Source organism: Martes martes, assembly GCF_963455335.1.
Source record: "Martes martes genome assembly, chromosome: 13".
NCBI lineage: Eukaryota > Metazoa > Chordata > Mammalia > Carnivora > Mustelidae > Martes > Martes martes.
The window spans coordinates 75,363,072-75,375,523 of NC_137901.1; the positions used below are offsets into that span (position 1 = coordinate 75,363,072).

The 12,452-nt window shown below is 46.7% G+C and overlaps 1 protein-coding gene across 1 annotated transcript in view; it reads left to right on the plus strand.

Annotated features, from left to right (window-relative positions):
• The window catches only part of SVOP (SV2 related protein), a gene marked incomplete at both ends in the record, with an annotated part of 71,875 nt that overhangs the window by 23,424 nt on the left and 35,999 nt on the right, over positions 1–12,452 (plus strand). Inside the window, 3 exons of the mRNA XM_080821237.1 lie at positions 2,048–2,133; positions 3,406–3,504; positions 7,376–7,447. Coding sequence (XP_080677363.1) covers positions 2,048–2,133; positions 3,406–3,504; positions 7,376–7,447 — 257 coding nt within the window. The remainder of the gene's footprint in view (positions 1–2,047; positions 2,134–3,405; positions 3,505–7,375; positions 7,448–12,452) is intronic.

Sequence of the window (12,452 nt, forward strand, 5' to 3'; positions counted from 1 at the left end):
TTCCCCATTTTGCAGAAGAGAAAACTAAAGCACAGAAAGACTCAGTATCTTGCCCAGGGACACACAGCTAAAAATAAGCGAAGCTGAGTCTCCAGCCAGGCCATCTGACTTCTGAGCACGTATGCTAACCCATGACCTTGGGCTCCTCCGAGTAGAGCTGGTCAAACAAGAGACCGGAGGTGGGGCTGTCGGACCTGGTCTACCCTCACACATGCTGCTGGTGGATGGAAACTTTCCATGCATTCCCAAAAGGTTCCACATTCCCACCATGAGAGAGGGTTAATGTCTTCAACCCAAAGCCTGGTTGGGGTGGGAGGGAGATCTAAGGAGGCAGTGGCCGGGGAGGGGGCAGACAGTGGATAGGAGCAGCAGCTTTACTCCCAGGCTTATCTGGACTTAGCTCCCAGAGCTACAGTGTGGCCTCTGGGTGATGCTGGGCAAGTCCATGTTCCCCTCTGCAACACGGAGCTGGGACCGGGCCTGAAGTAATAGCTGAGACAGGGACTAAATGGGACAGGGTACATCAAGGTCTTTGTGCAGTGCCTGGCCCATGGTCAGCAATCAGACACACACCATTAGTTTATGTATTCCCCTTCTTATTACTGATGACTCTCTAGGACTCACTCTGCTTTCTTCTCAGTATGTTTTTGCTGGAGGAAACCAGCCCCTGCTGATATGATAAATACCAGCTCACACTTTGGGAGAAAATGATGATTGATGCGAGAGGCCCATGATTGAAATTCTGCAAAGATGACAGCTCCCAGTAGGGGCTGATGAGAGCCTCAGAAGCAGCCCACAGAAGGGCCACCCAGCGAGCTCTTTTAGTATTTTTATTTTGTAATTAACTTTTTTTGGAAACCCTTGTAGATTTCAGAAAGGTTGCAGACATAGTTCAGAGCTCCCGCACACCCTCCATGCAGCTTTCCCTGCTGGTACCCCTCACCCAGCCACCGTGCGTTTGTCGAAACGGAGGAAAGAACACTGATACCATGATGTCGACTAAACCCCAGACTTCATTCAGACTTCACCAGTTTTTTCCAGCAGTGCTGTTGCCAGACACTGTCCAGCCTACTAGATTGTGTTCAGTCTTTCCACATTTTCCCAAAACACTTCGCGTATTAATTATATCCTACTTTTTCTGAACACACAAATAACACATGTTCCTTCGGAAAGCATTTCAACACGAGAGAAAGTTACCCAGTGGGAAAGTGAGTGCCAGCCTCAACCATGACTCTGTTAACAGTTTGTGGACATTCAATCTTACTTCCCCTGCGTGGTGCACATGCACATGCACATGCACACACATACATACACACACGTCTCATTTTATCACAAAGACTGTTCTTAATGACGCCTACCTCTCCCCAGTTACCTTTTGACTTCACAATATAACATGGACAGCTTTCCATCTGAGTGCAGTGGCATTTAGCTTTTAAAAAGTCTCTTTCTTTCCCGACTAAGGAAGAAATACATGGTCGAAGAGAGTTGAAATCTCACAGGAGCTCTCCCTTCCTCTTTCTAAAGACAACAAAAATGAAACCGTAAGGTGAAGTTTGGTATGCATTCCATGCATCAGCACATACATACATCCATATGCATACATGTACACGTAGGCGTGTACATTTCTGAGAAGAGAGTCATACCATGCAGACTGCACAGGTTGCTTCGTTTTTAAAAATTAATTAACAATATGTTGGGTACATCTTCCTATATCTGCACATTCCTTTTAACAGGCAGGTCATATTTCATAATGTGCAAATATACATGTGTATATATGATGATGATACATTTAATAATTTATCTAACCAACCCCTGTTGACAGATATTCTGGGTTTTTCTGTTTTCTGTTTTACAATGTTGCCATGAACTTTGTAAGCAAGGCATCTCTTCACATTTGCGGGAATGTTTCTTTAGGATGACATATCTAGAAGTAGCGTGTGCTGCCTTTACTAAGCTCGGCTGTAGACTGCCCCCCCAAGCCCCCTCACATGAAGATAGCTGCGGGTTGCCCTCATTCCTTCCTCTGCTCTCCCTCTCTCCTTTCCAGATACTTTCATGGTGGAAGATGCGGTGGAAGCCATTGGGTTTGGAAAATTTCAGTGGAAGCTGTCTGTTCTCACCGGCTTGGCTTGGGCAAGTATTCCCAGGAACGGTGACCTCATATTCGGTCTCCGGGAAACCCTGTGCTGCTCGACTGGTTTCTGGGGGCCACAAGGAAGGACATAGTTCCCTCCACATGGAGCCTTTGCTTGAATCAACAAAAGTTTATGCTCAATGATCCTTGGCGATCATGAAGATCTGCCCTTGGCGATTGTCCTCAAGGTGGATTTGAAGCTTCTGGCTAAATTAAGGGGTTCTCAACCATTTGGGACTCAGGGCTGCCATAGGATGATGATGTTGTCTTTGGAGCTCCCCCTTGATAAACATGCACCAATAAAAATGTGCCTCCTGCTTCAAGAGGTTCATGATCTCTTGTTAAAAATCCCCTAATCTACCTCTAGCAAGGAATACCGCTAGACCTTTAATACAAATGAAACCGACTTTTATGAATGCTGCAAGACAGTGACCAGATGACCCACTTTTTTTCAAATGGATCTCCAGTTTCCCCACGTCATTGACCACCCCCCTAATTTAAAAAGCCACCAGCATTATCCATCACATTCCCACGGCCATGCGGTCTGCTTCTGGTCTCTCATTTCTGTCTCATCTCATAAAGATACCATGATGTGTAATTACTGGGACTTCCTGGTATGTGTTAATATAGTAAAAGTTTGTACTTATTAAATACACTGACAGTTCTGCCTGAGGTTTATAAACCGAAGATAAACCTGTCTTCCATTGAGTTAAAGGGAAAAGATCATTTTCTCTCTACCTCTACAAAAAGTTTTTCTCAGATTTTAGAAATAGAATGTCTCCCCCCCCACTTCATTTGGGGAATATTGTTTTATTTATTGTCCCTATTGTTTTATTTATTTTTTTAAGATTATTTATTTTATTTATTTATTTGAGAGAGAGAGAGTGTGTGTATGTGATCATGAACCGGGGGGGGGGGGGACTCCTCGCTGAGCAAGGAGCCCAACTCAGGGCTCCATCCCAGAACCCTTGGGATCATGACCTGAGCTGAAGGCAGATGCTTAACCCACTGAGCCACCCAGGCGTCCCTGCCCCTATGGTTTGAAACGCAGAAACACACACAGAATATTAACTGCCTATTTGTCCGTTCCCGCGTGGTACTCATACTGTTTGAACTACCAAAACTTTCAGCGTTTTGATGTGCAGCAGGGTGCTCAGCAGCCAGTAGAAGAGGGGGGTTCTGGATGCCCTCTCAGGGGTTATGGACTTGGTTGCAACCTGCCCCAACCCTGGGCAGATCCTGGCCTTACAACGTTTGCTTCCTCCCTGCAGATGGCCGACGCCATGGAAATGATGATCCTCAGCATCCTTGCCCCACAGCTGCACTGCGAGTGGAGACTCCCCAGTTGGCAGGTGGCGTTGCTGACCTCGGTAGGCAGCCCTGCAGCTCTCTCCTGGCGTGTGCGCATACAGTCAGGACCTCCCCGGGGGCGTTCTGTGGGGTGTCTCCCTCTCTTGCTGCCACCAAGGGCTCAGCAGGAAAGAATGAAACCCCGGTTGGAAATCATGTGACCCCCCCACCGTGGGGCCCCACAACCTGGGGTCCCAGACGTTCTGCGCAGTTGCTGGGAAGTTGGAATCCACCTGCTCATAAATCTCATATTCTCACTTGACAGCAAAATGGAGACGCCAGCCCAAGCGTGATCTGAGGATTGAAACCACTCCGTTCCTGACCCATAGTAGATGTTTAATAAATGGTGGGGAGCGCTGCTCCCTGAATGAAGACTCGATGGAGAGTGAGGCAGAACCCTCAATATTTGTTAGGGGAGTCCAGCGGCAACCCTCTAAAAGGGAGAGGAATGGCCAGGCTGGAGAAGGGGGTAATAATAATGGTACAAAAGTTAATATTTGTTGAGCTCTTTCTGTGCAAAGGGTTTTACATATATTGCATGCAATCTATGCATAACATATCCTGTGCTCTTTAATCCTGACAACCGTAGGAGGTGGGTACTATTATTAAATGAGGAAAATGAGGCACAGAGAGGTTAAGTCACTCACAAAGGTCACACAGCCTAGCCACTGGCAGAGTACAGTAATTGCTAGCCAGGAGCTCCTCCCAGAATGCTGTAACTGTTCTGGAATGGCCTTCAGCAACCAGGCCTGGTATTAGCAGTAAAGCTGTGCAGCCCCATGGGAAGAGTTTTATAAAGACCTACTCCTGCCTTTTGTGGTTTAGTCACCTGGATGCGTGTGTGACCTTGATCTAGGTGCTTTATGGCTCTATTTTATCTACTGCAAAATGGGCATGATGATGCCTGTTTCTCTGCAAACGAGCAACAAAAATATACAGTGCCTAGCACATGGTAGGGTTGTGTACTTGATACTTCTCTCTGTGTTCCTGATTCTCACTGTTACCCCCGAAGCATACCCACAGGGCTGTGTTTTTGCAATGTGGAACCTTTCTTGGCTGTGACAATCATTTTGTTTGCAAGAAACAAACCGTTTACTGAGCACTTACTGTGTTCCAGACTCTGTGCTAAGGGTTTAGCATACATGTCTTTTTAGCCTTCTCAACCCTGTGAAAGAGGTGTTCTTATCACTCCCATTTCCACTGATAGGGAAACTAAGGCTTGGAGAGGTGTGATGACTTGCCCAAGCTCACACAGCCCATAAGAGGCAGAGGCAGAATTGAAATCCAGGCCTGTAAGACTCAGAGTCGCCATTCCCAGCCACTGCCCTGGACTACTTCCTTATGGCATAAATTTGGACTCATGGACTGGGTAAATTTATGAAGTTTCATGGCCAAGCTTCTGTGGAAAAGTTAGAGCACGGCAGGAGTTGCTTTACCTGTATAAGGTACATAAAGAGGATAAGAGAGACCAACACTATTGTCATAGGAAATGCGGTGCACGATTACCGTAATGACCGTGGTATAAACTAGTGTTCTGCTGTGCCTAGATCTCTCCCTCCAGGGAGGGAAAATGGGACTGCGTGCTTGCGGGGAATGTTTAATTCTTCCAGGGTGCAGGGATATCCCTTAGTACATGATTAAGACAACACTTCACCCAAAGACACCAACCTTCAAACATTTTTGTTCCAGGTTATCTAGAAAAGAATTTTATGAAAACTGTGCAGGTGCCAGGACTCTCATAGAATTCAAAATTGACATTAAATGTCTTTATTTTATTTTTATAACTTTTTTGACATTACTTGTTCTTATTTTTTTATTTTTTTAAAGTTTTATTTATTTAAGTCATCTCAGCACCCAAAGTGGGGCTCAAACTCACAATCCCGAGATCAAGAGTCACATGCTCCTCTGACTGAGCCAGCTGGGTGCCCCCATGTTAAATGTTTTTAAATTGTACATTGCAGATTCAAAGATTTCTGGTGTATTGATGTGTTTTAAAAATTGAGTAAAATTTCCTGTCACTTTTTAAAATGTGCCAAACGGAATTGAAATATTTATCTGATGCCCACTGTCTCATTTTAAAATAACGTGAATAAGGTCTTCAGAAGTATTTGGAAATTTTGCCTTGTCTTGTTTTCTTCTTGGACTGGCATTTCCATTCCATATCTCTATGTTTCATCATAGCAATGTTTTACTCTACTCAAAAGCACGCCATTTATCACCTGTCAGAATTTTCCGGGACAGAATACATAAATTTTAAATTATTGCTTTTAATTTTCGGAGCGCATAAGGCTCTTTAGTGTTGACATTTTTCTCTTGCACTGAGTTATCATGATAGTTTTTAGTAATATGCAATAGATCAAAATGAGAAAGAATTACTTTTGATAAATAATGGTTAAACACAAGTGAATTTTTATCAGGAATCTACCTTGTAATGAGTGGTGTGCAGCATCTCCCAATCACATCCCATATTCTTGAATGAGGACTTTCTATTAAAGTGAGATAGGGCTTAGCAGCAATTCCTTCCTGTTTTTCATTTTTACTTTGTTTCATATAAAAAATGAGGGGGAACTGAAGGAGTTTTGTAATAACTCAATAAACTAATGCCACTTATTTTTTTTCACCAACTTCCAAGTTATATGCTGAAGAGCACACAGCAACTGCTTATGAAAGATTATTTTTAGGGATCTAATTTGCTGACAGCTTGATTAGGCTCTCTTTCAATTCAGTTAAAAATACTAAAAAGGAATTGGAAGCATGATGACTCGCGCAATGATTTGTAACTTGTCATTGGTGTCCCTTTGGAGGTGTCCTAGAAGGTTTAACCTCGAAGCATTGCCCTGGGAGGTGGAGGCAATGAGAAGCAAGAGTGGGTGATTGAGAAAGGAAGAGGGCAGGAAATAGGCAAGACCTCTAGCCTGTTCTCAGGGAAGAGTTTATATGGAAGTTGAGGACCTGGAAATTAATTCCTTTAAAATTAGCCATGTCTGGTTGGAGCACCTGCCTCTGTGTCACCCCCATTTGCAGCCAGCTGCCCCACAACATGCCTGTGGTTTGGGGGGTCAGACAGCATCAGGCAGTGCCTTCACCTTTTTGGGCCTCAGTTGCCTTTTCTGCAAAATGGGGATGATGATGGCACGTAGCTCATAGGGCCACCGTGAACATTAGGTAAGATGTGAGTACAAAGCGTGTAGCGCACTATCCTGCACTTGGAGAGGACAAGAAGAGGACACAGGGATGAAAGATCCACTCAGCCTTCCTGGGTTTCAGACCTGGCTCTTCCCCCGCTCCCCTGGGGTACTGAGCAGATTTCTTAACCCTCTGAGCCTCAGGCTCCCCATCTGTAAAATGGGTATGATAATTCAAACCTCATCGACTCTGTTCAAAAATTAAGAAGGTGACAGTGAATTGCAGGGCACACCGTTGAGTGTTTCCTCTTACAAATAACTTACGGTTCTCATCCCAACCTTCTGTCTTCTGTTTCTCGCACCCTCCAAACTCTACCTTTGATCTTGTCTTAGCAACAGGGCAAGACCTTTCTTCGGTACAGTGAGAAATTGGTAAGAGTCTAGTTCTATGGTTATCCTGCCCGATTCCAGCCCAGGTTGTACCGTTTATATCTGCGTGACCCTGGCCAAGGGACATCCCCTCTGTGAGTCTCTGTTTCCTTGTCTGTCCCCTGGGTATAATGATATTACCCACCCCCACAGGATCGTCCTGAGGCTTAACCAATAGCATGAAGCACAGAGAACAGCGTTTGCACCTTCACGGGATCCCAGCCAGTGCCGGCTCCGTGGTGTTCCTGGGCTGTGATAGCAGAGTTTCACGTCATTGTTCCTTTTTTCTGCGATGCTCCGTGTCACTGTCTAACACACCCCATCTTTCCATCCACAGGTAGTCTTTGTCGGCATGATGTCCAGCTCCACGCTCTGGGGAAACATTTCAGACCAGTATGGCAGGAAAACGGTAAGACAACCTCACCTAAGTGCGTGTCCTCTGGGTTCTCTTCATGCAGCAAAATGGTGCTGCTTAGCATTTGGGAACCCTGATTAGCTCTGTCAAAATGCAATGAGAAGACATTGCTCTGAGGCTGAGGACTCTTGAAATCACACGTGCCTAGTGGGGCCCAAGCATGTATGTTTCAGAATGCAGAAGATTCTGTCGGCCCTTCCTGGTCCCCTTGGCACTCACCATTCCCTTACACGAGACTGGGGGCAGTCAGGGGCTGGTAGGTAAAGATGTCAACTTTCTTGCCCTAAATGAATCATCTCTCAATCCCAGCAGCATTGAGCTTCAGGGCCCACTGTGGGAACATATCTGCCTTCCCCACCCCTCCTGGGATCACCACCTAAATAAACTGTTTGTACTAGAATTCTTGTGTCAGGCTCTGCTTTGGGGGAAGCCCAGCCTCAGAGACGACATGAAATGGATTCGTAAAGAAGGAAGAAGGAGGGAACTTACAGGTCTGGCATCGCATTGAGCTCTTAATGTTTTCTCTGTCACTTCGTGGTCCCCTTTGTGTTTTATGCTGCTCTTGCTTTGCTAGGCTGCCCCTGGGTTCTTTGAATGAAAAGGTGAAGCTACAGTCCTCCAAACTATAAACTTGGGCCTTATGGGAGAAAAGATCTCTGGAGATCTAGGCAAGCTCTACTTGGTTAAGTACCCTGCTCAGGACTAATTGTGCAATTCTGAGTGATCACACGCCCTGACTGCTTTATTGTTCTCCTTTCCGGACTCCTCTCCTCTATCTGCAGTTTCTCTGAGGCAGGATGGCATAGTTGTTTACCTGCTGGGGCTCTGGAATTAGGTGGGTCTGGGTACAGTTGCGACACTGCCACCTGTGGCTGTGTGACCTCGGGCAAGTAAATTGACCTCTCTGAGCATCAGTTTCCTCTTCTGTATAAAGAAAAAGATAAGAGAGTCTACAGTGGAGGGTTCATTGAGAGCCTAGGTGTGAACTGCTTTGCACAATGCCAGGCACAGTGTAGACACAGGACACAAGTGAGCTGGTGTTGCAATGATAATATTTCTGACAAGTTCCCAGGGGAGGCTGATGCTGCTGATCTGGGGCCATACTTTGAGAACTCACTTAGACTAGTGTAGAGATCTAAACAAACTTAGAATTTTGTTAGGAAGGAAGAAAGGAGGTATGGATGCTGAGGGGGTAACAGGTGGAGCCCACTGTAACCAGTATGCCATGGACTGAAAATAACACAGTGCCTTGTATGGCAGGCCCTGTGCCAAGCATGATACACGCATTAGCTCACCCAAACCCCGGTACTGTTGTCAATCTGGTCCTACAGAAGGGGAAACTGAGGCACAGGGTGTGGGCAACTTGCCCAAGCCACACGGTTTGTATGTCACAGAGCCAGGTCTCACTCCTTCTAAGTCTAAACTCGCCTTAACCATGATGCTACTTGCTTGAATCCATAGATGCTCAACCAATGTATGTTGGCTCAATGGATGGATGGATGGTTGAACAGTGCGGTCCTGCTGCAGCCCCTCCCACTGTGGCTGGACAGGAAACACATGGGCCAGCAGGCACCTGGGAGACACTGTCTTATAAAACCACCGAGAAGTGGCTGGAGCAGGATCAGAGGTGACCAAGCTGGGAAACCAGCTACAGCCATTGTAGCACAGGGGCTCTCAGTTGGTTTTAGAGGCTGGGGAGGTCAGTTGGGAAGACCTCTCCAGGCCTCCCAAGGAGACTAGAACCTGGATGACTCTGGTTTTCAGGCCGTAGCTCTCTAAACTCTGCCCATACACCTCCTCCCACCCACTCCCTTTTTCTGGAGGGTGTAAGTCATTGCTTCAGCCGTTTTCTGGTTGGAAGATAGAGCAGAGCCAGAGCTGGAGAGAAGGAGGGAGGGAGGGAAGGAGGGAGGGAAAGAGGGAGGGAAGAATAGAGGCAGGGAGGATAGAAGGAAAGGAAGAAGACAGAAAGGAAGGAAAGAAGGAAAGATGGGAGGGAGGGAGAGAGGGGAAATACCTCTTAAAATAAAGCAGAGCGATTCTTGGGTGGCTTGAGCATTGAAAACTGTAAATATGTGGCTGAGGCTGGAACTAACATTAGCCTTCGCAGTTTTAAAATAACTGAAGGAGAAAGCTCTTCTAAAGTCTTCAAGTGGTCTCTTCCTGTTCGGACTGGGCACGGGGTGGACGACTTGTCCCTCCGTCTCTGGCTAAAAACAATTTTTATTTACTTGTTCTTGAGGCAAACATCCATCTGCACACACAACATATGCAGGAGCCTGTAACAAGGCACTTTACTGTGCCCCAAATCCTCTTACCCCATTGCCGAATCATGAAGCTGTGAGGAACACAGGGGGGATTCAATGAAAACACCTGCATTTGGAGCCTGGGTCTGCCACTGGGTGAGTAAAGCAAGTTACTCTCCCCTCTTGGGACCTCAGTCATGTCAGGGGAGATTGGATTAGTAATAGCTGATAGTAACAGCTACCATTTATTGAGTTCCTGAAACTAAAGGGCAAATGGGTTTGTCGTCCGTTGTGTCTGTTCTAATCATTCCGTAGGGGATGCCAGACACATGGATTGGAGGAGTGGGAAGGCTCAGTGGGATGGTGCCGTGATCGATCAATGATGTCTGCCAGGGGCAGGAGGGCGGCCAGGTGAGTGCAGTAAACCCCATAGGGAAGGTGGCTGTGCCTCTTTTGCTCCCTGAGGTGGCCCTGGGCTCCTGGCAGAGGACCTGCCTTATAGCAGACACTCCATAAATACCTCTAGAGTGGCTGAGCTCAATAGATGAAAATCAGACCTCCTTGTTGCCACTTTTTGCTTCTCTCTCATCCTCTCCAGACCAGCAAGGGACTTTACTGATGAGTGTTCTCTGTTTGCCAAGAAGCCCCAAAAGGTCGCTAGCTTATGATTCTGACATCCCTCAGAAGAGTGTGCTCATTCTGCCACTAAGGTCAGTCATGCCTCCCCTGTTCCCAGGAGGGAGCCCTATAGAATGTAGATGTCTTCGTTTTATGAGGAGGAGGAGGAGAAAACTATAGCTCAGATTTTAAAAAGATTCCTAGACGGGTTTTCAGTTAACGCCATTTACTGAATCTTGTGAGTTCTGAGCACATTTTGGCAACTTCTAGAATAGTAGTTCTCACCGGAGGAGGGAGTGGGCAGATTTTTGTCTCCCCATTCCTCCATGGGGACACTCAGCAATGACTGGAGATGTTTTTTTGGTTGTCACAATGGAGGCGAGGCATGCTCCTGGCATCTAGTGAGTCAGATTCTGCTCAATTTCCAAAAAGTCCACAGGACTGTCCAAACTGTGAAGAGCACCAGGGTTGAGAAACCAGGCTGCAGAGTGAAGGCACAGGTGATGCTAATTTGCACTATAGTGGAGAGTTCATTCTGTAGCATCTGATTGCATCACCTGGGACCGCTCCACCCTGATTTCCTATTTACCTCCGGTGCTCATCTGGACAAATACTAACATGCCAACCCTGTGAAAGCATGAGCTCTGGGGTCAGACTGTTAAGGTTCCTCCGCAGACAGGCTGCATGACCCTGAACAAGTTACTCGACCTCCCTGTCCCTCAGTTCCCTCATCTGTTAGTAGGATAATAATATTCTCCCTTCCACAGGGGTGTTCTGGAGTCGATGGGCCTTTGCACAGAAAGCTCTTGGCCCAGAGGAAGCGATTCATAAATGTTCATTATTGTTTCTATCATTTGCCAAGCTCATGACAATAATTGGAAATGACAGTGTTGAAATGCAGGTGTGTCTGGCTGCCGAGTCTGCATCCGTGGCTGTTGGGAGACTGAATTGTCCCCCCGAATTCAGCTGAGCAGTTCGACATTCATCCATTCTCAACAGAGGAAGCCTGAGAGGATGCCTCTAGAGTGCTCCTCTAGCTCTCCTGATGGGAGAGAGGAGAAAGCGCCCCCAGACTGCAGGGCCCCCTCCTCCCTGCATGGAATTCTGGCCCAACTGCAGGGAGGATGGGTCAGGTTCTAATTATATGGCTTCTGTAGAACTCCTCCAGAAACAGAGGGTGAGCCGGGCAGCTGGAGAGCTTTAGCAAGTGCCAAGAATCTCCCTCTAGCTCCTTGATCTGCCTCCGCCCAGCTGGGAGGCTTCTGGGAGGGCGTCCACTGCATGACTTTGCAAGGGACTCACCTAAGAGGTTAGAACGCTGTGGGCCACTTTGATTCCTACAGAAGTTTCTGCACCCTGAAGGCTTATGGCAACCTCACAAAGGAAGAGCAGCTGTGGGTGTGTGGCCTTGCTGGGATGAAAATTTTCCATCCCCTCTGTCGAGCGAAGGAAACTTAAGCAAGTTGTTTCACTGCTCTGAGCCTCAGTTTCTCCATCTGTAAAATTGGGTTGACAAGAGCAATGGTTCAGAGGGTTGCCGAGAGGGTTATATGAGAAATGGAGGTAATGAGCTTAGAGCAGTATTTACTGATGCGTGGTTAGCCCGTGATCAATGGTAACTATTATTGGCTGTGACCCAAAAAAGAAACATTTCAGAATATGATCAGGTCACTAGCTAGTCCAAAGGCTATAGGTCCCTGTTATCTTTTGGGAGGGAAAAGGAGGTGGCTGGCAGGCAACAGGACTTTCCTCTCAATATTTTGATGATTCCCAGACCTCCTTGTCCCATGGCTGTTTTCCTGGTCCTGGGCATGCCTGGAGGACACCAGGCATGAGTCGTCAGCCTTCCAGAACTGAGCAATGCTTATGATGATGACATCATCAGCTCCTTTTGGAGGCTGCAGACCTGGCACCCAAGTGGTGGCAAGACTCTCAGCTTCTTGGAGCAGAAGCTTGAAGGCTTTCCAGGCTTTCCAGGTTGTGAACTAGTGAGCCATGAACTGAACATGGTCTACAGATGTGTTTTATTTAACCCATGCTATGCTGTACAGGATTTTGAATCAGCTGCCTCTGCTTCAAAAATGTATTTTGCATAAAAATAAATATTTGTGGCTTTTTTTTTTTAATTCGGCTAC